The sequence below is a fragment of the Melitaea cinxia genome, chromosome 10 (assembly GCF_905220565.1).
Source record: "Melitaea cinxia chromosome 10, ilMelCinx1.1, whole genome shotgun sequence".
Taxonomy (NCBI): domain Eukaryota; kingdom Metazoa; phylum Arthropoda; class Insecta; order Lepidoptera; family Nymphalidae; genus Melitaea; species Melitaea cinxia.
In genome coordinates, this window is record NC_059403.1 from 556214 (window position 1) to 580509 (window position 24296).

General features: G+C 35.2%; 2 protein-coding genes across 2 annotated transcripts; one reads left to right on the forward strand and one right to left on the reverse strand.

Annotated features, from left to right (window-relative positions):
* The first annotated feature begins 155 nt into the window (after positions 1-155).
* Positions 156-21313, forward strand: LOC123657080 (GPI inositol-deacylase). The gene is made up of 17 exons (XM_045592670.1): positions 156-722; positions 807-898; positions 1794-1924; positions 2684-2841; positions 3555-3833; positions 5573-5743; positions 9541-9662; positions 11746-11880; positions 13085-13241; positions 13560-13828; positions 14885-15013; positions 15498-15719; positions 17608-17796; positions 18355-18508; positions 18798-19219; positions 20442-20543; positions 20825-21313. Exons 1-17 carry the CDS (start codon positions 570-572, stop codon positions 21246-21248), a joined length of 3309 nt encoding a protein of 1102 aa, XP_045448626.1. The 5' UTR covers positions 156-569; the 3' UTR covers positions 21249-21313.
* Positions 21314-21964: 651 nt separating this feature from the next.
* LOC123656852 (signal peptidase complex subunit 1) lies at positions 21965-22418 on the reverse strand. The gene has a single exon (XM_045592469.1). It carries the CDS (start codon positions 22314-22316, stop codon positions 22035-22037), a length of 282 nt encoding a protein of 93 aa, XP_045448425.1. The 5' UTR covers positions 22317-22418; the 3' UTR covers positions 21965-22034.
* Between the last annotated feature and the right edge of the window lie 1878 nt (positions 22419-24296).

Genomic DNA, 24296 nt, shown 5'->3' on the forward strand with positions numbered 1-24296 from the left:
GGTAAATCAAGACAAAACTCCTGTTCTATATTTATGAAGATTTAAAGACTTTAAATCAATTATTGATTATCTTTTTGTAAATATTTTGAACGAATTATTTGTCCCTCTTACGGGAAAATACGTTGTGTTGGCAACCTAACCTAAGCTGTCAATATTTTATTTTTTTTATTGCTCTATTGATATCACAGAGTATATTGTAATAGTAGGGAAATTGATATTTATTATTAGCAAAGAGTCGTTATACCTAATTTCTATGAATGAAAATTTTAATCTCCTCAATTAACCACGGTTTACACACTGTTGTACTGTCAAAACCGGATTCTATCTTCGGACTTTAATAATTTATTTTTAATTTTAACACATATCGTTAGCCAAAATCATCGGCGAAAAGCTGATGTAGCTATCGTCTATAAATAAAATAAGAACAATGAAAACTTTAATTTACTTTGTTTTATTTACTTCAAGTGCGGTGTGAAATATGCGAAATGTGATTTAGTACAAAAAATAATTAAGTTTTATTTAAGTTCCCGTATTTACAATTTCGAATAGTATTCTTATACGTAATAAAGATGAAACTTCTAAACATCATAAGTCTCAGCGTATTTCAAATTTTGTCATGTATCTTTCTTGTGGGATACCTTTTTGGTATATTAAATAATTATTTTAGTGACAAACATAATTATTGTGCTATGACATATATGTATGAATATCCTCAGTTTGTGGTAAGTTTAGACTAATTTATTATATTTTGAGCTACTTTTAAATTTATTACAACCTATTTATTATTAAATATGCTTTATGTTTAGCGTATATCATTGGAAGAAAATAAAATATATCCACAATATGCACTCTATGCTTATAGCGAAGGAAGATTTACAGAAAGAGCTAGAAAAATGTGGTAAGAGTTATGCTGTATATATTAAGCCATAAATTCATTTTTTTTAATGCTTCAGCCTGTAATATCCCACTACTGGGCAAAGGCCTCTTTCCCCATGTAGGAGAAGGATCAGAGCTTAATCCACCACGCTGCTCCAATGCGGGTTGGCGGATATATTACCTACTATGAGTAACAGTCGCTATCAGGTGTACATTATAACAACCAGGACCGACAGCTTAACGTGCACTCCGAGGCACGGTGGGGAGACCCACAAGGACAGCACAAATACCCAGACCATGGCAAACACCTGTATGGCCAATACAAATGTTTGTCATGTGCGGGGATCGAATCCACAACTGTCAGCGCAACAGGTACAATCCATGGCTGTAACTGTTGCGCCAACGCAGCATCCATAAATTAATCCATAATTCATAAATTATGTTTAATTTATATCGGCAATTGCAAATGTAATAAATCTTAAAGCAAAACGGATGTAGTTTGTAGCACAGCATTAGTTGTGTTTTGTTTCATTAATTCAAGTATTGAGGAACTGTGAATGAATCCATGTAAATAAAGAATTTTTTTTTTATTCAAATAGGTCAGCGAACAAATGTACGACTCACCTGATGGTGAGCAATTTAGCGGTTTATTAGCGATTGAGAATCATCTTACTTGCAACAGGAACACAACACTGTTTGAAAGCAGTATTATTTAGGTGTGATCTTCTGTAAGGTCGAGGTACTTCCCCAGTTGGTCTGCTCTAGATTTTGAGCAGGAAATTTCCTGCCATGACATCAATAGAATTTATGACTTGGACTTTTTCATTACTAAGTAATTTGTAAAGTACCAATGTTTTATCAATAAGACAAGGCAATTTTTTATTACTGTTATATATTTTATAATATTTTTTCTTTAGGTTTGATGGTATTCCAGTTCTGTTCCTACCTGGTAATTCTGGCAGTCACATGCAAGCTAGATCCATAGCATCGGTAGCTTTAAGAAAGTCATTATCACAAGAATATGAATACCACTTTGATTTTTTCACAAGTAAGTTACTATAAAATAATTTTCCGGCTTTTTAACCGACTTCCAAAAAAAGAGGAGGTTCTCAATTCGACTGTATTTTTTTTTATGTGTGTTACATCAGAACTTTTGACCGGGTGGACCGATTTCGACAAATTTTTTTTAATCGAAAGGTGGTGCGTGTCAATTGGTCCCATTTAAATTTATTTGAGATCTAACAACTACTTTTTGAGTTATATCTAATAATGCGTTTTTACTTGACGCTTTTTTCGTCGACCTACGTTGTATTATACCGCATAACTTTCTACTGGATGTACCGATTTTGATAATTCTTTTTTTGTTGGAAAGGGATATCTCTAGTTTGGTACCATGATAAGGAAACCAGGATCTGATGATGGGATCCCAGAGAAATCGAGGGAAACTCTCGAAAATCCGCAATAACTTTTTACTGGTTGTACCGATTTTGATAATTTTAAATTTAATCGAAAGCTGATGTTTATCATGTCGTCACATATAAATTTTATCGAGATCTGATAACTACTTTTTGAGTAATCTTTGATAACGCGTAGTTACTTGACTATTTTTTCGTCGATCTACGTCGTATTACTCGTCGATGTAATTGTAGTCGGTTTTTTTTTCGTTTGTGAGCAAACAATTATTATTTAGTAGTTGTTAAGTTTTTTAGATGGTCAACATTTCGGATACTTGACAGCGACTTTTTTTTAATGACTTTTAATGACTTAATTTTCTTGTTATTTGCTCTACAAAAATTATTTTTTTCAGTTAGCTTTAATGAAGAGCTATCAGGGCTATATGGGGGTGTTCTTCAAAGCCAAACGCAATTTGCAGCTGATTGCATAACCAAAATATTAAGTCTATACAAAAGTAATGGGTATACCAAAACAGTACCTACGTCAGTTATTCTCATTGGACACTCAATGGTACGGCCGTAAATATTATTTAGGACTCGCAAACATAAGTTCTTTATTATTTATTAGTTGCTTAATCTCTCAACAATGCCTTTGAAATAAAATTAGATCAAAATTTATCTATTTATCATATTAAAGATTTGTTCATGTGTAATTTTAACATATTCAATTTTAAACAAGCATAAAATAACTTTAAAGTATCCATACTTATTGAGATCTATATGAATCTTTTTTAAAAAAATATAACTAGGTTAACAAGCGTACAGCTCACTTGATGGTAAGCGTATACCGTAGCTTACAGACGTCTGCAACACCAGAAACATCACAAACGCATTGCCAACCCTATCCGAAATTCCCCCCAGGAGTTCTGGTCACCTTACTCACCAACAGGAACACAACATTGCTTGAAAACAGTATTGATTAGCTGTGATCTTCTGTAAGGTCGAGGTACTATTACTAGATTATATTAACTAACACTTATAGTTTTATACATAAATTTATTTAAATTGGCAATAAAGTAATTTATGATACATTTTATTTATGATCATTATCATATTTATATATATATGATCATCGTTAGCGCAGCGGTAATAGCGCTGGCTGTTGCGCTGGCGGTCGCGGGTTCGATATCCGCTCACGACAGACATTTGTATCGACCATATAGATGTTAGTCGTGGTCTGGGCGTTGGTTTGTGTATTGTGTCGTTTATAAATTCTTATTTTAGGGTGGACTCATAGCTAAGCGTCTCTTAGCTTATCCGAGTACAATAAACTCGACAAATATAGCAATAACATTGGCTGCACCGATAAAAGCACCCGTTGTCAACTTCGATTCAATCATTAACGGTTATTACGTACAAATGAACTTGGAATGGGATGATCATATTAAACAGAATAAAATTGTCGAGGAAAATAAATTTCTAATAAGCATCGGAAGTGGTGCTCGCGACGTCCTGGTTCCTGCTGGACTGACATCTTCAAACAACAGTTATATTAGTACATTGGTAAGTATATTCATCATTACAGCCTATACAGTCCACTGCTGGACATAGGCCTCCAGAAGTTTACGCCAAAAATAACGTGAACTCATGTGTTTTGCTCATAGTCACCACGCTGGGCAGGCGGGTTGGTGACCGCAGTACTGGCTTTGTCGCACCGAAGACGCTGCTGCCCGTCTTCGGCCTGTGTATTTCAAAGCCAGCAGGTGGATGGTTATCCCGCCATCGGTCGGTTTCTTAAGTTCCAAGGTGGTTGTAGAACCTTGTTATCCCTTAGTCGCCTCTTACGACACCCACGGGAAGAGAGGGGGTGGCTAAAGTCTTTAGTGCCGTAGCCACACAGCACGGTAAGTATATTATACACGTTTAAATGTAACGAAATCTTGAAAATGATTGTAATATATCCAAATATTGCAATAATAATTTAGTTAATAAATAATCAGGTTGAACTGCTTATGTAAATAATACACGGGTAATATGGAGCTCGGTAACTGTATCCGAAACTATCGGATAATCCGAAAATACCATTTAAGTAAAACGTAATCCGAAACCCTACCCTTGCGCTATGCTTACATTGTTACGTCAATTTTTAAATATATTCGGGTTTTTTGATTGTTATACACGTGAATTTATTGCACAATTAAAATTCCAATATTTATAGATATGTGGTAGCCATATTTGATTAATGTAAAACCTACTACATTTTGTAAAAAAAGAAAACGAGAAAGAATAAATAAATATTGCCGACGTAACCACCATATGGCACCCCCCGGCTCCCATGTTATCAAAAATAAACAAAACAAGGGCCTTCCATCCCCCTTCGGTGCTTACGTAATGAATAACGACTTGAATGACCCAATATCCGAAATATTCTTTTTTCGTAAAAGTTTCGGATAATTTCGTATAGGGGTGGAGTCTAAAAAACTAGTTATGACTTGTTTTTATTTTGTTAGTCTTACCGAAAAACCCAAACATCCGCACACTTTTTTTATATTATTTATTTCCTTGTCTTATTTTGATAAATCCTTCGAACTCTTATATCTGTATCCGAAACTATCGGATAGTCCGGATTTCATATCTGTCACCGTTATAAATTTAATATTCGAAAATCCGTGTTACCTTATCGTGTTTTTGTTTTTTTATCGGGCTTTTCTTTTTTTTCTTTTTTTTTTTTACGCGGGGAAATTCCATCGCGGAGCAACCGTTTTAAGGGCGGTTGTGAATAAAGTTTACCCTGAACTTAATTTACGAATTGTCACAAAAAATATCTAGATTTTCGAAAAACAAAAGGTCAAAGTAGCAAAACGAGTTAATTTATGGCTATAATAATCGTTTTTTTTTGGATCAGAAACTAAGATTATTAAGAATTTATTATTTATTTATATTATTATTATTATATTATTAGATTGTAGGATTCACTTTGTTTTGCCTTTTTGATGACCCTACTCTCCTTTGTTTTAAAATCTCCTCTACCCCAAGGTTGTCTGGAAGAAATCGCTTACCTAGCGATAAGACCGCCTTTGTGCATATTATCATTTTGTAAGTTTTATTTTTTAAGATACCCATGTACTTTAACTTTTATGTACAATAAAGTATATTTTCTCTTTTTGTTCTACATACATACGTACAATCACGCCTCTTTCCCGTAGGGGTAGGCAGAGACCACTTCTTTGCAATTTTTTTTTTTTTTTTTTTTTTATAAAAAAATTCTTCTAAGACTGAATTAATCTTTAAATTATTCCTAGGCAACCGCAATTCCCGGAGTGTGGCTGTCACCAGACCACGTCAGTATGGTGTGGTGCAAACAACTCGTGATGGTGATAAACCGTTTCCTCTTCAGTATAATTAATTCGTCTACGAAACAAGTGACGGAGAATAGCATGAAAATAGCGGCAAAAGCACGGCAATTCTTTCAGGTATTTTTTTTTTAATTTGCTTGTTTGTTTTTAATTTTTTTGTCCATCAATCTGAGTTACTAAAATTATCTTTTAATAAATTATGCTTAAGGTAAGTAATGTATGTCTGTACAAGAGCGGATCCAACTTTGGTGCCGGGGAGGGGGGAGGGGTGGTCTAATATTCGTACTCACAAGAAGTTATAATTAAATTTTGATGATAATAGATACACGTAGGTATATTATTAATGTACTTAAGTACTTTACTTAAAAATATCTATATTATGCCAAAAAAATATAAAAATATTATGTTTAATAATTTTAATAAGTTGTCCACCTAAACATTTTTGAATATCATATCAAAAATTGACAGCTCCAGCGGGGTTCGAACCCGCGTCTCCGACTTGCCGTGTCGGCGCTCTAGCCAATTAAGCTATGGAACGATGTACCCGCTAGAGCGAAATTTTTGATATGATGATTTTTATTTTCGGTTTAAGCGAACCGTGGCGCCGTCTTTAGTGAGTTCTTTACAGAAACCCGTAACTATTCAAAGTTTCATATTACAATGAAAATCCTTGACAGGAGACGACACCATGGTATTTTTAATATGTAAGATTTTTTTTTTGTGTTACCCACGCATTAGGAATTCTAAACATTTTTGAATATCATATCAAAAGTTGATCCACCTAGGTTCTGAACCTAGTCCAGGGGGAGTTCATGACCTCCATGACCCCACCCCCCCGGATCCGCCCTTGTGACTGTAACTCGTAAATAGGTACTGTACTCGTAAATTGGTAGGGGGTATTCAAACATTACGGAACGCAATTTCGTAACGTTACTGTGTATTACATGAGGAAAAAAGCGTTACGTAACATTTTTTTAAACAAAAAGAAATATGGCAACGCGTTGGAAATCCCTCGATTGTAATTAAAGTTAATTTTTATGAAAATTATGACAAAGGTTTTTTAGCGACAGTTATTTGCTCTACACAATTTTTAGTTACAAATAGTTATGGACGTGTTACGTTACGTTTTGAACTGGGGAATGGGGTGGGGGGGAATCTTGTTAAAAACCTTCATGATTTTTATCTTAGTTATTTCCCGTAAACTTGAGCAATATATACTGATATTTGTTTGTTATCAATATTTTTCCATTATCGATATAGGAGTTACGAACAATTTTAAGTCGACTATTTCTGTTTTCTGAAATCATCTCTCCATCTTTACTTATCTTTCAGACGCTCCGACAATATGTGTTTTTTTTCTACATAATTATAGAAAAAATTAATTTTGTAAAGGTAATTTAGGGGCCATGAAGTTTACCGTTTTGGACGTCGTCACGCTAAGTCCCACTTTGATTGATCCCCTAATGAATATTACGTCACAAAAGTTAGATACTCCACCCATAAATTTATTCATGATTAAAAACAGCATACAGATTAATAATAGTTTTTTTTTTGTTGGAGACACAAAAAATATTTCCCTTTTCACATCTCGTCACGCTAAGCAAAGACCTCTCCCCTACCCCTATTAGCAAACGTATTTTATGGATAACACCTAAGGCCTAATATTCGAACTCCTTCGTTACAGAACAAAAAACATATTTTTATATAAAGCTTTATATAAATGAGAAAAAATGCCGCGTCGTTAAAAAGTTCGTCGATATTTTCTTCGTTAACAATTTCATTAAAGTTGGTCGAATGGTCTAGCTATGAAAATGTAGTAAAACAAACGGGCAAATTACTTTTAACTAATACTGATTTCAAGCAGTGTTATGTTCCTGTGGTGAGTAAGGTGGCGGGGGGGGGGGGTGAGGACTTCGGCAACGCGTTGTTGCGATGCGTCTGGTATTGCAGGCGTCTATAAGCTACGGTAATCGCTTACCATCAGGTGAGCCGTACGATTGTTTGCCGACCTAGTTGTATAAAAATGATGTATTTATCGAAATATGAGTAGGTACTAACTTACGATAACTTTAAATTGTACAAATACAAATGATATTTTCTACTATAAAACGTTCACGTAATGTCGCACTTTGAATAAATAGCAACACCGTATTTTCCTTACATCAGTGTAAATAATTTGTGTAAATAATTAAAACACAACGACATTATTAGCTAATAAAAATACGTAGGAATTATTTCATAACAATACTATGTTATGTAATCTGTTATCTTAAAGTTATTTTGTGTTATTTTTAATTAAAAAAAAAAAACTTTCATATTCACGTTTTTTTTTTTTTTTTTTTTTAAATGGAATGTTTTGTTATATTCCGCAAAGATAAATATGCTTTTTATTTATCTTTGATATTCAGTCGAAACGTTTCCCTTGGTACGTACCTACGCTACGTGTACTAAATTTAAATATCGGTTTTTAGAAGAAGTAGGTTATCATATGAGTCAATATAACGTTATCATTTGTAAAAAAAATACCTTGAAATAAAAAACCGAATGAAAATGCATTATATTACTTACCTACTGTAACTGTAGGTACTTATACTGAAGCCGAATGTATTTGTCTATACGTCTATAGCGTTATTCGAGTCATCGCCTATCTGTATTTCACGCGATATTTAATGTTCCGTTTTTATGATAATAAAAATATGTTCAGAATTTTGTATATTTAAGACAGTTCATAAAAATGTAATATATAATTTAAAAAAATATATATGAGGTTAAATTTTGTTTTTTTTTCAATACTAGTAGGTTTTGTATAAAATCTTCAAAAAAAGAGCATTCTCCTACTTGAAAGGCCGGCAACGCGCCCGTTAATCCTCTAATGTAGCAGTTGTCTATGGATGTTGTTTTCACTTACCACCACGTGAGCCAACCGCTCATTTGCCCCCTCTTCTTTAAAAAAAATCTAAAGAAAGGTATGAAAAACATATGACGAGTGAAAAATGTGAAATAGTTACGTTGACCGTCCTGAGAGTGAAGTTTTATCGCGCAATTTTGCTTGCGAGAAAGAGATAGATATATTTTTAAATATCACGTTATCGTTATTAAGGAGTAAAATCTAGTCACGTGTCGGAACTGTCACACACTTTTTATGTCTGATATTGATATCCGTGTTTAATAAATACAATTTTATATTTTATATTTGTGACCGCTTTATAAATAAATATAATAAAACTATGCAGTTGCTCGCGGCTTTGCTCGCGTAGAAATTGATAATATTTACATAGAGAGGACTTCTTTTCTTCATTAACAATCTCTCTGCCAAGTTTCAAGACTGTAAAACAAAAAATATAGTATTTTATAACAATTGTCGCGAGCCCTTAGCTTCTTTAATGCGGCCTTTGCTCAAATTTCAAGTTCATTGCACAAAGAATGATGGACTTTTGTAAAAACTTCATAAAACCCTACCCAACCCCTAACCCAACCTGGCCCTAGTCGCAAAATCGTTTCTTAGTCAATGTGTACTAACCATTAACTATCTCCCTGCCTATAAATCTTGTAGTATTTTTTTTTTTTGTATTTTATAAAAATGTTCGACAACCCTTAGTCCTCTTTTGTGCAACCCTGTCGCGAAATGAATTTAAGTTCATAGCACAAATATGAAGGACTTTTATAAAGTTTTTTGACAACCCTTAGACCTTATTTATGCGGCCCTAATCACAAGATCCGTTCTTAGAGGATTTCTACTAAATGTGAACTACCTCTCTGCAGAATTTCATGTTTGCAGCATAAAATTTAAGGCCTTGTAGCTTTTGTGACCTTTCGTTGGGATCAATGTAAGTGTGACTTAGTGACAAATGGGGAGAGAGTGGTCCAAAACGAAAAACCCAAAAAAAAAGTTGGTAATGTCATTTTGATTTTAGGCAAATCGTTCGATAGAATTAGACCCACAAGCGATACGACCAAACGTGATCATGCAAGCTGATTCGTTCTGGTACGAAGATAATAGAAGAATTTATCAGATATTACGACCGGAGATTGAAAGGTAATTTTTTTTTTCATCTCCTATGTCAACATAAAGAACTCGCATTGTTATCGCGAAATTTAAGCTGACGGTGATAAGTCGTTTGTTGACATTGTCATTTTGATATTATCGTTAGTTCTCGTCTTTGATAACGTATGTGTTAAACGTTTGCAGAATCTGAAACTATGATGATACATCAAATATATTTATCTCAATCGCTTTTTAAATTTTTAAGAAATTCTTAAATGAAGCGCAAGTTAGCGAATAAAACTATCAATTGTGTTTGTTTCACAACAAAAAAAAAACAGGCTTGAATTTATATCGACAACAACATGAGGACATCGTACCAATGTAATTGAAGTCAATCCAATACACATTTTTTTAGGGATACCTTTTATTCACTAAACTTAGACGACAAATAACAGCTCACCTGATGGTAAGCGATTTCCGTAACTTATAGAAGCCTGCAAAACCACAAGCATCGCAAGCGCGTTGCTGACCCTATCCCTCTTCCCCCCAGGAGCTCTGGTCACCTTACTAACGACAGGAAAACAACACTGCTTGAAAGCAGTATTATTTAGTTGTGATCTTCTGTAAGGTCGAGGTACTACCCCAAGCGGGCTGCTCCATATTTTGAGCAGGAAATTTCCTGATGCGCCCTACCTCAGTTGAACCTCAAAAACTACTCGTCAGGTTTCGCTCAAATTTAAATATATAGTATATTAGGTTTTATGCTGTGTGGTTACGGCATCAAAGAATATAGCCACCCCCTCTCTTCCCGCGGGTGTGTGTAGGGATAACAGAGTTCCTACCACCTTGGAACTTAAAAAGCCGACCTATGGCGGGATAACCATCCAACTGCTGGCTTTGAAATACACAGGCCGAAGACGGGCAGCAGCGTCTTCGGTGCGATAAAGCCAGCCCTGCGGTCACCAACCCGCCTGCCCAGCGTGATGACTATGGGCAAAACACATTAGTTCACGCCATTTTTGGTGTGAACTTGTGAAGGTCTATGTTCAGTAGTGGACTGCGAAAAGCTACTGTAATATTAGGTTTTTTACATGCCCGACGTTTCGGATACTTTACAGCACCATGGTCACGGAATGACTGACCTACTTAATAAGCCTCGATAAAATCCGAAATAGTTGTTTCATATTATAATGAGTGAAATTTGCGTAAAAATTAGAAAATAACAGTTGTATTTATATTACTGATATAATATGTCCGGTAACGAATGCGACATCGCTGGCATTGCTCCAGACCTCGAAATAATCATCATCACACCAAGCACACTTACGTCATCGTCGTTAGTGTATTTTCTTAATTTAGTAAAACATAACGTATATGGTGTAATTACGTATATATCGAACTAATATTGATGCCAATTTTATTAAATTTATAATATGATATGGGGATGCAATAATAATTGGGTTTGCTCATAAACAAATTAAAAATCCGATGTACTTGATAAAGTTACTATACAACGTAGGTAGACGAAAAAATAGTCAAGTGAATATGTAATAATTATAGTATAATTCAAAAAGTCGGACCACACGATAAGTACCTACCAGCTTTCGATTTAAAAAAAATAATCACCAAAATCGGCACACCCAGTAAAATGAGATAAACACAGATAAAAAATTCATTCGAATTGAGAGCCCCTTTTTTGAAATCGCGTAAAACCTTAAAAGTAGTCTATATAAATAAAAATGAATGTTGTTAACCGCATAACTCAAGAATGGCTCGACTATTTCGGCTAATTTATTTTTAGTCTGTTCCTTAAAGCCCACGGAAGGTTATCGCTTCAGCCTGTAATATCCCACTACTGGGCATAGGCCTCTTTCCTCGTGTAGGAGAAGGATCAGAGCTAAATCCACCACGCTGCTCCAATGCGGGTTGGCGGATATATTCCCCACCATGAGTAACGATCGCTATCAGGTGTACATGATAACAACCGGGACCGACGGCTTAACGTGCTCTCGGAGGCACGGTGGGTAGGCCCACAAGGACTGCACAAACACTCAGACCACGGCACGCAACAGGTACAATGTTCGAGCAGCTAGTATTACTATAATTAAATGAAATTTTGGTTTTAATGTTTTAGGACCACGCACTTGATGATACGCCTCGTTAGTTTCCCTCAAAATCGTTTCGTGGCCATCGAGGCCGTGAACGTCGACGATAAAGACTGGATATTCGGATGCAACGCGAAAAACATCCACAATTCATACAGATATTGGTAAGAATTTCAACAATCCTTTAAACACTTGTGTTTAGATAAATAAGTAAATAAATATCTATTACATACACACACAGTCGTCTTACTAAGGTAAGCAACTTAATGTTTGTGTTATGGGTAAGCCAATATATAGTTAACTTTTTATGATAAGTGTACATATAAATAATACATATATAATATATAGTAAAACCACTATCGAGGTAGGAATCGAAACCACTAATCTGCTACGGGTGAGTTTGCAGTGGCTCTACTTTCTGCTGCGAGCCACTGCAAACTGCGCCAACGGCCTAGTCCAGAGATATTTACTGTAATATCCTTTCTGTATTATTTTATGATTTGTTATGTTTCCTTGCTTTCAACTGTATTAAAATAATTTTTTCAAGAAAATTTATATTCGCGATGACGTAGCGGAATTTCGTAAGTTTGTTCACGTACTTTCAATATTTAGTAAAAGTAAATACTCTTTGTTTGATAGTCTAATTATCAAGGAAAATTAAAGACTACAACGTTTAGCTATGGCTCAATAGCGAATATAATATATTATAAATAAAGTAATCAAGATAAATAATAATTGTGCTTGCTGGCAAACGAAAAAAACCGACTTCAATTACATCGACAAGTAATTCAACGTCTGTAGACGTAAAAAATTCAAACCAGTCGTCACTACGATTTTCGAATGTTTCTCTGGTATTTCATCATCAGATCCTGGTTTCTTTATCACAGTACCACCTTTGGGATATCTACTTACCAACAAAAAAAAAAAAAATCAAAATCGGTTCATACACGACGAAGTTATCCTCAAACATATATATACGCTAGCTGACCCGCAAACGTTGTTTTGTCATATATGTTATAAACCCCGTAACCCCCCCCCCCCCCCCTTATAACCTAGGGGTATGAAAAATACATGTTGGCCGATTCTCAGACCTACCCGATATGCACACAAAATTTCATAAAAATCGGTCCAGCCGTTTCGAAGGAGTATTGTAACTAACGTTGTAACACGAGAATTTTATATGTAAGATGTATACGTATTTATATTTTTGAAATATTAAATTTTTAAAGGGGATCGAGCTATTGTGGCGAAATATTTGTGGGAGAATCGCTGAAAGTGTAACTTAGCGTGACAAAGGGCAAAATGTAAAAATTTTAACGTGTCGTATTTTACGGACGGTCCCTAACAAATAATATTAATTACAAACAGTAAAGAAGCGACGTCGCTCAGCGAACTAAGTCGTTGGACGTCAGCGGCTACTGACTTCGGCAAAAGAAAGTTAGCGACGGTACATTTACATAGACTTATGGAATTAGCACCCGATTGGACACACGTTGTAGTCAAAGTGTCACCTACAAGGAAACCGGTAAGTTACGTGGATGTATGTTTACGGATTTGAAAGCCATTAAATTGAGATGAATTGAATGCAACAATGATATTTTTGTCCGTTGTTGTTTATAAAAACCTTAAGATTTTGTAATATGGAAAGACAGTAGTAAAACTAGTGTATAATGATATTTTCTTACACACACACACACACACACACACACACACACACACACACACACACACACACACACACACGCGCGCGCGCACGCACGCACGCACGCACGCACGCGCACCCACGCGCGCGCTCTCAATACAATAATTACAGTGGGTATTCTAATCAGCATATTTATTCCAGATTGTACTAAACGTTGACATCAACGATCACGCATCAAGGGAGATTGATGTTCAACTACCCTCAGATTTTACATTCGGTAAACAAATAATAAAAGCCGCAACGGAACCTAATAGCTTATATTACGAACTAATTCTCTCTGATTTCAAGTTTATCCACCAAGCTTATCTACTATACATTGAACCGGCGAATGATTGTAAAAAGGAATATCACGTATCAGCCGAACTACATGTGCCTTGGGCAAAGAATCACGAGACCTATCATTATTTTACGTAAGTTGCCCTGAATTTCTATGGACGTAACGAACTGGCAAACAAGGATGATAGAATATGGGGGCTCTGCTGTATAACAAATTTCCAAACGACTGACGACGCGTTGGTGCAACGGTCACAGCACTGGTTTATTGTGGCCATTTTTATACACATTTGTAATGACCATACAGAAGTTGGGGTTGGGGTGTTTGTGCAGTCCTCGTGGGTCTCCCCTCCGTGCCTCCGAAAGCACGTCAAGCCGTCGGCCCCGTTTGTTATCATGTACACCTGATAGCGATCGTTACTCATGGTAGGGAATATATCCGCCAACCCGCATTGGAGCAGCGTGGTGGATTCAGCTCTGATCCTTCTCCTACATGGGGAAAGAGGCCTATGCTATTATATAATGTGCTATTGCATGTTGATTTTTGAAGTAAAGCTTCTTTACGTACTCTTGACTTAGGGAGGAAGCTGGTGAATGCGTGACGAGAGTGGTACGAAAAGTGTGATCGGGTGAAGCGAACGGAGCAAGAGAAAGGTGCGAGCGCACATTTTCTTTCTCACTTTCTCTCATAGCCAGTTACGTTTCGTATATCTAAGACGCAGTTCAGGCCTATTGCTAAAGAAGTTTTACTTCAGTCGTGAAGTCTTACTTAAATTGTTTTTAATCCAATTTTAAATGAAATATATTATTTATGAGAGTAAATATCTTATATATTAAACATACGCACCGAAATTGAGGATTTGTTGAGGTAGGTCACGGCAGGTTTCCTGCTCAAAATATGTAGCATACCGACTGGGAAATTACCTCGACCTTACAGAAGATCACAGCTAAATAATATTGCTTTCAAGCAGTATTGTGTCCCTGTTGGTGAGTAAGGTGACCAGAGCTCCTGGGGGGATTGGGGATTGGGTCGGCAACGCGCTTGCGATGCTTCTGGTGTCTACAGTAAACGCTTAACTAATGTTAAGCGTTGCTAAGCGATTGCCGTAGCTTATAGACGTCTGCCGTCGAGTAAGCTGTAGGATTGTTTGCCGAGCTAGTTGTATTTAAAAAAAAAACTATTTTTTTTTCAGACACTTAAAACGCACTCCAATGAAATTAAGATTGTTCCAAAGCAATCCTAATGTGACACTAGGTTTAGAAGCTGTTGAAAAGGTTAAGGTAACACTTCTATTGGATCCAAACTGCACCTTCACTATTAGGTAAGCAGTATTTTAGTGTACACATTAAGTGGTAAATCTGGACACAATAATAGCGAATCAATATTATAAAACCGAAGTTAGTTTACTGAATAGAAGGTGACTGTAAAACACATGAGTTCACGCCATTTTTGGCGCGAACTTATGGAGGCATATGTCCAGTAGTGGACTGTGATAGGCTGATGTGTGTGTGTGTGTGTGTGTTTGTGTGTGTGAAGAGTTAGTTTGAAAGGGCTAATCTCAGGAACTACTGGTTCGAATTTAGAAATTGTTTTTGTTTGAATGCGCTATATCATTTACCGAGAAACTTTTTAACTTCAATTAACGAGGATGAAATCGCGGGCGCAGCTAGTTATGGGTGAAATTTTGAACAATTTTCTTGCTTAAAATGCTAAGTGTGATAAGAAAACAGGGCGAATTAAAGAACTAACACAAAATACTTCTTTTTTAATAAATTGGAAAAATAAATATTTTTATTTTCTAACAGTATATCAACGTCGTGGTACCATCGCTTAGGTCAGTTCTCACGTAACTACACTCCGTTATTGGTACCATATCTAGCGGCTATAGTTTTGTTAGCAGCTAGAACTATAATACTCAGCTTAAAGGAGCGCGGCTCTTGCGTCTCGATACACAGCGCCCTTATGAGCGAGGGCGTCAAACCGTACTACGTGTTGGTCTTCGGGAGATTGGGTAGCATGGCCTGGGTGTGAGTATTTTGGTTTTTATATTTAATACTTTATTGAACATTTGAAATTACATAATGGCTCTTCCATTAATCACGTGATATTCTTTTAGAAATTGTTTAATCCCCCCCCCCCTTTGTGATATTTGGTGAGGTTTTAGTACAGCCCCCTAAAAAATTCTTTGGAATGTAATGGGAGCCCCTTTCTATACCTAAAGATCACGTGTATTTCTTGCGTTAAGTATATTAAAATTTTCAGAATGTTATCTATAAATGCAGGGTCGTGAAACTAATTTCCACGCAGACGTCAAGATAATTATAAAAGCGACAGCCGAAGGTTGCAAAAAAAAAGCAAAGTTTAATTTAAAATTAAATGTATTATTACTAAATTATAATTAATTACACGTGACAATTGTTTGATGTGAGAAACAAGAGTGACTTAAAATTTAAAGATCGCATCGGTCGGAGCATCGGGTTGTTTTGGGTTCTTCTTGTTGGGTCGTTTCACACGGTGCCCAGGTGCGATGCGATGGTGCGATGCCATGGTGGGAAAGTTTCGTAACAAGCTCCAGCTACCGATTCGAGACGTGGGAATGTTTCGAAGCAAACTCCGGTCAGCAAATCCTGGCGTAGAGCGTTTCGTAACAAGATTGCAAGCAAACCATTGTTTGTTGGTTATTTTTTGGTTAGAATTCACGCGTTCAACTAAAAATATATACACGTGATATCTAATTAGAGCTTTTTCTCAGAACCTAGTCCTTACTGTTCAAGTAGGTCTTATATGAGGTTTTAAACTGTTAAAACAAAACACAGACTATCGACGTTTATGGTCCTCACAGTGAATTATCATCACTCTTGATAACTTATACATAATCTTATTCTCTTGATAAATTTATTTCAAGTTTACCTACTTAGGGGCCAACCATAAATTATGTCACGGGGGGGAGGAGGAGTGTGACATGGTAATATATGCAATGGTACATAGATATACAATATCCTAGCGACTTCTATTAAATGGCAGTACAGTGAACTAGTATGTGCATTGACCTTAATTCGTAAAATAGGATTAAAACTGAGTGTACGGTGAGATGCTTAAGTGTTTTGCATCGATCGAACGTAAATCGCTTCAACTAACATATTTCATGTAATTTTTAAATTATGATATTTAAGTTTAATATGTTTGTGTTTTAATAATTGTGATTGCTCGCAAACAAAAAAAAATAAAAAATAAAATAAAAACCTTCAATTCTATCAAAAAGTAATACGACGTAGGCAGTCGATAAAAGGGTCAATTAAATACTAATTATTAGGGATAATTCAAAAAGTACTAATGGGGTTTCGATCGAATTCAAATGGGACTACATGAAATTTTGAAAGCACCAGCTTTCGTTTTAAAAAAAAGTATCATCAAAATCGGTACACCCAATAAAAAATTTTTAGGTAGCACAGATAATATATAGATATGACGCCGCGTTGGCGCAACGGTCACAGCCATGGATTGTACCTGTTGCGCTGGCGGTTGCGGTTTCGATCCCCGCACATGACAAATGTTTGTATTGACCATACAGGTGTTTGCCGTGGTCTGGGTGTTTGTGCAGTCCTCGTGGGTCTCCCCACCGTGCCTCGTAGAGCACGTTAAGCTATCGGTCCCGGTTGTTATCATGTACAACTGATAGCGATCGTTACTCATAGTAGGGATTATATCCCCAGTAGTGGGATATTACAGGCTGAAGCGTATACCACAGATAAAATAATACAATCGACTTAAGAACTCATCCTTTTTTTTGTCGTTTAAAAATGTAAAAACTCAATGATACCGATTTCGATGTGTTATATCTGTTATATGAAGATACAATAAGATCATTTTAAAACTGTAACTTTAAAGGTCGTATGTCTTCTCTTCTGTTTACAGATCAATACCGTTCCTAGCGGTTTTTAGGGAAAACGCATCTTGGAATAATCACGAACTGCAATACTTCACTCAGTCTCTGCTTGTGTTGCCAGTGTATATGACTGCTTTGGGTATACTGAATGTAGCCGCTGCAGCTATATTGGCTGTGATGCTGTTTTCATCGCAATTGACTCACCGATTATTATACAGGTAAATGATAACATCCAGATTGAATCTAAGTACCTAATTGCGTTTGTCCTCAAACATAAAAAAACGACTTCATTGTACATCGAAGAGTAAACGTCCACTAATAATTTTTATCAGAGATCTCAAAAATTGGTCAAAACGAGAATCATCAAAATCGGTACATCCCGTAAATAGTAATGAGGTAACACAAATAAAAATACCGTTGTATCTCGTCGTTTTGCCGTGTTGATCGGGACACCGTTATTAGCTAGTGGTATAAAAAAGTGGCCTACGACCTATTCCCGACCTACCAAATTCACGCAAAATTCATAAAAACCGATCAATTTAAATTATTATTATTTTTGAAGTTTTATGTATGTTGACCTATAACTATGAAATAATAGATATTTTAGTGTACGTGAACTTTATTATGTTTTGTTTAAAATTAATTGTAACAAGCTAGTGCAATTAACCGACATATATAAGTGACGTAGGCAAGAAAGTAAGGCGATATCCGTTACCATGCGTTCGGAAAGCCGTACTAAATAGTGATGTCTAACATGAAGTGTAATATTTTTTTAGGATAATATGGCGTAGAGGTACAGGGATGGCTGAAAGAATCGGAACGGGATTACAGAAAGTACCGCTGATCATGAGCTCCATACTCGTATGCGCCATCCCTTTTTCTTGCGGGGCGGCTTCTCTTGCCATGGGCGCTGCTTTCTATTTGTTTATGGTAAATACTATTTATATACTCCCTACTATGAGTAACGATCGCTATCAGGTGTACATGATAGCAACCGGGACCGACAGCTTAACGTGTTCCCCGAAGCACGGTGGGGAGACCCACAAGGACTAACTACCAGACCGGAAATAGATATTTGTACAAACGCAAATATCCACCCCGAGCGGGAATCGAACCCGCGACCGTCAATATTTAGGCGCCATCGACACTTCACACGCACCATTACACCAAAACGGTCGAAAGTTGTAATATTAATAAAAAAAAATTTTTTTCTCTCCAGCTATCAAAAATGTATGAAGAATACCTCGAAGATTATGTTTACAGACTGATGTCGAAAATAGCTAGTCGTGTTTGTAGAATGTTCATACCTAAGAAAAAAGATATCTCGAAAACGAGCCTCAATCAACAAAACGAATCGACGGAAGGGAATTCGGTGGAAAATACCGAGGCCGTCGAGGACAATAGTCGCACAGATAAAAATGATAACGCTGGAAATGACAAATCAAATGAAAATAATAATGACGATACAAAAGCATCGATCCCTAAGAATATGGATGGAAATGATAAATGCGATGGTGTTGAAGAAAATCGTGTCGACGATGATTTGAATAATATAAACTTTCATGTGATGATGTTTTTCCTGTGGATGATTGTGACGATTCTTAATGTACCCGCTCTGTTGACGTGGGCTCGAAACTTTAAGTAAATATATATATTATTTTTATATTTTATATAACTAGGTCGGCAAACAAGCGTACGGCTCACCTGATGGTAGGCGGTTACCGTAGCCTATAGACGCCTGCAATACCACAAGCATCACTGTGTCGCCGACCCTACCCCCCATTCCTCCCCCCTCTCCAAGAAACTCTACACCTTACCACAGAAACACAACACTGCTTAAAAGCAGTATTATTTAGCTGTGATATTCTGTAAGGTCGAGGTTAACCCCAGTCGGGCTGCCCCGGATTTTGTGCAGGATATTTCCTGCCATGATCTACCTCAATAGAATTTATGACTTGGACTTGTTTCATCTGGTTGCAGATAACGCTTTATGACGGATGACAGTATCCAATACATAAAAGTTTTTGTTGTACTACCTAGTCTTTTTGACCATCGAATTACCCTACATTTATGAGATATTTCTATTCTTAATTGTGAATCAAACATTTTATTAATGGAGGTGAAACAGGTCCCAAGGCCTATTCTACATCCTGCTGTTTAAGCCTCTTCATACTAAATCTATTTGTAACTTTTGTGCAAAATAAATTTTATCAACAACTGGTGAAATGGGCCCTTAATCTTGTAGTTTAATCGAATTTCAATTAACACACTTGTAAAATCAGTTGACATTACAGTTTGCACTGCCTTTATATGTGGCATTGTACGATTAATTGTAAATCAGAAGCCCTAATGCTATGCGATATATTTTTTTTACTTGATTGTTGAACAAAAAGAAGAAAAAAAAAACGTGTTTCGGGAAAGAGATAAATACAATTATTAAATAAAAATGACAAATAACAGTTATACAGACAATAAAATAAAATTCAATATCATAAAAAAAAATTCAAAATTCGAAACCTCTAAAATAGTCACAAAAAAAAAACAAGTAAACAAGAAAAGTGACCAAAACCACAAATTATAATGAACACAAACAACTTTTTCGGATTTTATCGCGGTTTATTATGGTTGCTGTAAAGTATCCGAAACGTCGGGTATGTAAAGAACCCTAATAAACCGCGATAAAAACCGAAAAAGTTGTTTCATTATAATGAGTGAAATTCGAAAATTCTAAAAAAAAACAACATCAAAACCACAAAGTCGTTGCTCTAAAAAGATCATTTAAAAAAAAAATATTGTTTTACATAACTATTATTTGTTTTTATGATTATAAATTATATGTTAATAATTTTTTTTATACTTCCAGGTACAGTATGGCCTTGAAACCCGATACATCCTACTTAACTGGTACAGCATTATCAGTAGCTTCTTCTATTGTGTGGCAAATAGATGGACCTAAGAAGAATTTGTATGTATTTTTAAAATAATTGTTTTCTTGCAAACAAAACGACATATGCAGTCGGCAAAACAGTCAATTTAATATGCATTATTAAAGTACTTGTCAGATCTCAATTAAATTTAACTGTGTCCACATTACAAGCTCCAGCTTTTGATTAACAAAATAATCATTAAAAAAAATTAAGATGTAAAAAAAAAATGTCAATTTAAGAACCTTCTGTTCTAAAGTCGGTTAATAAACTTATTGTTATTATATCAATCAAAAATATTAACAGAAATCATCCTTTTCAGAAGACATTATGAAGCAGTGGCGTCTCTACTCTTCAGAATGGCGGTATTGATTTTAGTTTTAGGGCCATTTTCTTTATCTACAGTTAATTATGGAGTTACGTTTATGTTTATAATTATCACACTACAGCAATTGTGTGATGTTGATGATTCGAACCAAGTAACTTCAGAACGACCTTCAGAAGACACCGATAAAAAAGAAGATCCACCGCGTAACAAAAGAAATCTGGAAATGGATACTAAACAAACGGACACGGAAAATAAAAATGAAGGAAGCAATGAATCAAATACAGAATCGAAGAGTGAAAATTTTACTGCAAGTAACGATAATACCAGTGATTGTGACACGTGCAATGAGAACAGAATATACAATATATTCAAAAATCTCAGAGAGAAGTTTAGTTTCAATGACAGTTTAGAAAATTGAAAGAAGGAAGAAGAGGTTCGCTTAAATCGAAAATAAAAATCATCATATCAAAAATTTCGATCTAGCGGGTACATCGCTCCATAGCTTAATTGGCTAGCTAGGGTTCGATCCCCGCTGGAGCGGTCAATTTTTGATATGATATTCAAAAATGTTTAAATTTAGAGAAATTAATTGAAAGTTATTTTTTTAAAGTAGTTTTTTTTTGGAAAATTATTATTTTTACTATAGTGAAATTTGACGAGCTTACTTAATTTTTTTTATGTTATTGTAATGGAGGTTTTAATGTAGTATTATAAAGTAATAGTTGCGTGAAGATTTTAAGATTAATTTGAAACTTTAAAACGAGGGTAATAATATAAAAAGACACCAGATTCTTCTTCCTCTTCTTTAAAGACTATGGAGACACCAGATTGTTATTGCCCCTTAACATCTACCAAAAGATAGTAGTTTCCATATTTAAATGTGTAAAATAAATACAAATAAAATTATTTTAATAATTGTATTTTTTTATCTAAATTAAAATATTTACAAATATTAATGTACACCATGTAATGTAAATATGCATGCCTTCATCATTTGTATAAAGTTTTAAGATTACTGTATACATCTCGAATATTACTTAATAATATTTTTTAAAATGTAGGTGTAATTTTATGCATTTCATATGACAATCTTGGTGTAAAACACGAGTTAAGTGGTTTGGAAAATAAAAAAAGTTTTACCTTAAAACCAATTATTTATTAGAAACAAAATAATAAAACGACACGTCATGTAAATGCTCCCATATTACTTCTTTCCCTTCTTGCTCGAGGATTTTTCTTCAGTATTCCTAGGATTTTGCCAATTGAGAGGATTCCTCCGGTACATCGGCCACGGAGGTAATGTTAGAATAGCAGCAAGTATAAAGCCAGCACCCAAAATGTAGACTGATTGAGAAAATTGTTGAACAATATAACCCCAAATAAAACCGACGATGCTGAACAATGTGATAATAGCTCTGTATAGTTTTTCAGCCTTAGCTTGTCCAACGTAATCTATATGTGTGGGGATAGAAGTAAAGAAATCCATTTTCTTTTGAAAAAAGTTCTTGTAACTTTTTTTGTCACAAACTGAAACTGACAAGGCAACGTAGACAAACTGACAAACACGTCAATTAGAAAATAATTTATTTACTATTATTCAGTTTTTTTTTAAACAGACTATAATACAGTATCAACGATAGTAGACCTAGGGTACGTTCCACTTAACGCTCAGAATTATCAAAATAATCCTTCAGCCGTTCCACTTGATAACCGTGGTCATCGCGGTCGCGGTGAAAACATCACTAATGACGTAATTATTTTCGGCTCCCGCATAACTCACGATGACCCATCCCCTAGATCTAGGTCGAGGTAGTCGAAGTGAACGGTGAGAGAAATTGGACGCAATTTTTAAAAGGTGAACGATCTTGACAGAAAAGAAAAAATGACTATGTATGATTCGAAAAAGAGATATTTTAAATATTGCGACGTACTCACGAAATAAGATAAACTTATGTACCAATGAAGATCCGACTATTGCCACAAAAGACATTTTGGTTACGTTTAAACGTTAATTATTTAAGTACTTCACTAAAATAGAATATGAATTTTTTTTTTAATATAAATAAAGTTGATTAATAATTACTAAAGTTTATTATTAAGGCTACAAATTATAATATAACCTCTTTAACTTTCTGAATTATTTTCTCTATCTCCATTTTGAATGTTTACATCAATGGCTAAAACACTTCGGCCGCGTTCCATTAAGCGTCCGTAACGCTTGCGGCGCCCATTCTATCGTTTCACCTAAGGACCGTGGTCGTTGCGAGTGAACGTTCGACGTCATAGATGTATAAAACACGTATCGTGTAAAACACTTCCCGTTCACGACCTTGTAAATTACAATTTACTTAAAGAACAATTCTTCAATTTGGATATTCAACAGTTAAAGGAACACAAAATTGCCACACGTCAAGTCACAAACAAAAAATTAAATATACCTAAAATCAAAAATATATACGGCAAACGTACCAGCGCCTATCTCATTCCGGTTTTAGTCAACGATCTTGATCTAGAATTAAGAAATAATATAACTCCAACAAATATAAAATACATACTTAAGATGCATTTCTTGAAAAAGCTATAACAGCCTGTATCAATATTGTTTTTGTATATTTAACATGTTTGTATATGTAATTTTTTTTTGTATTTACTGAGTCGGATTTCTTTTAATACTACCGTCATAATTATGTTGTTTTGTTTTGATTAAGAACTGTATTGTGATTTTTGTGTTGCGAATGATTGTTGAACGACATATTCCTATGTAAACCTAATTGGTTTTTTTGTGAATGTGTAAATTGTACTTTTGTTACATGTTTGTATGGTAATAATAAAAAAAAAAAAAAAAAAAGATGATGTCCCTGTTCGCGACCACATTGCCCACAAAACATAGATGGGTCAAAGTTGGCTTTCATCAAAACGTGGTGGGAATTAGAAAAAAGAACAAATGTCAATGTCAAATTGTGAATGTTATCTCTAATCAATCTCTAATTTGATTTAGCAAAAACCTCGGACTAAACTTAGCCCGAGAGCAAAAACACAGTGATAAATTCCCGGAAATCCACGTTGAATTAAGTTTTACTCCAATCCATGCGAAATATTATCCGCCACAGCTGCTTGTTTTTACCATACCGCCATATTGCGATATATATATTTTTAGGAGAAACAAACTTATTTATTTTAAAAAAAAGACAGAAAACCGAACACTTAACTTCTATTTATTACTCATTTTTACAAATATAACAATTATCACAAAAATTAACCTTAACCACTAACTTAATCGAAAATAATGACCGAGAATTACAAATTAAAATAACCAAGCAAACAACCGTTACTTTGAATAAAAAAATGATCAACGCACTCGTCATGAAACAACCACCTATCGTTCCGAAAGCCGAGAAGCAAAAGAGCCCTCTGAACGGGTAGGGACTGCTTTTATTGACGTTGTTGCATGACGTTACAAAACGTA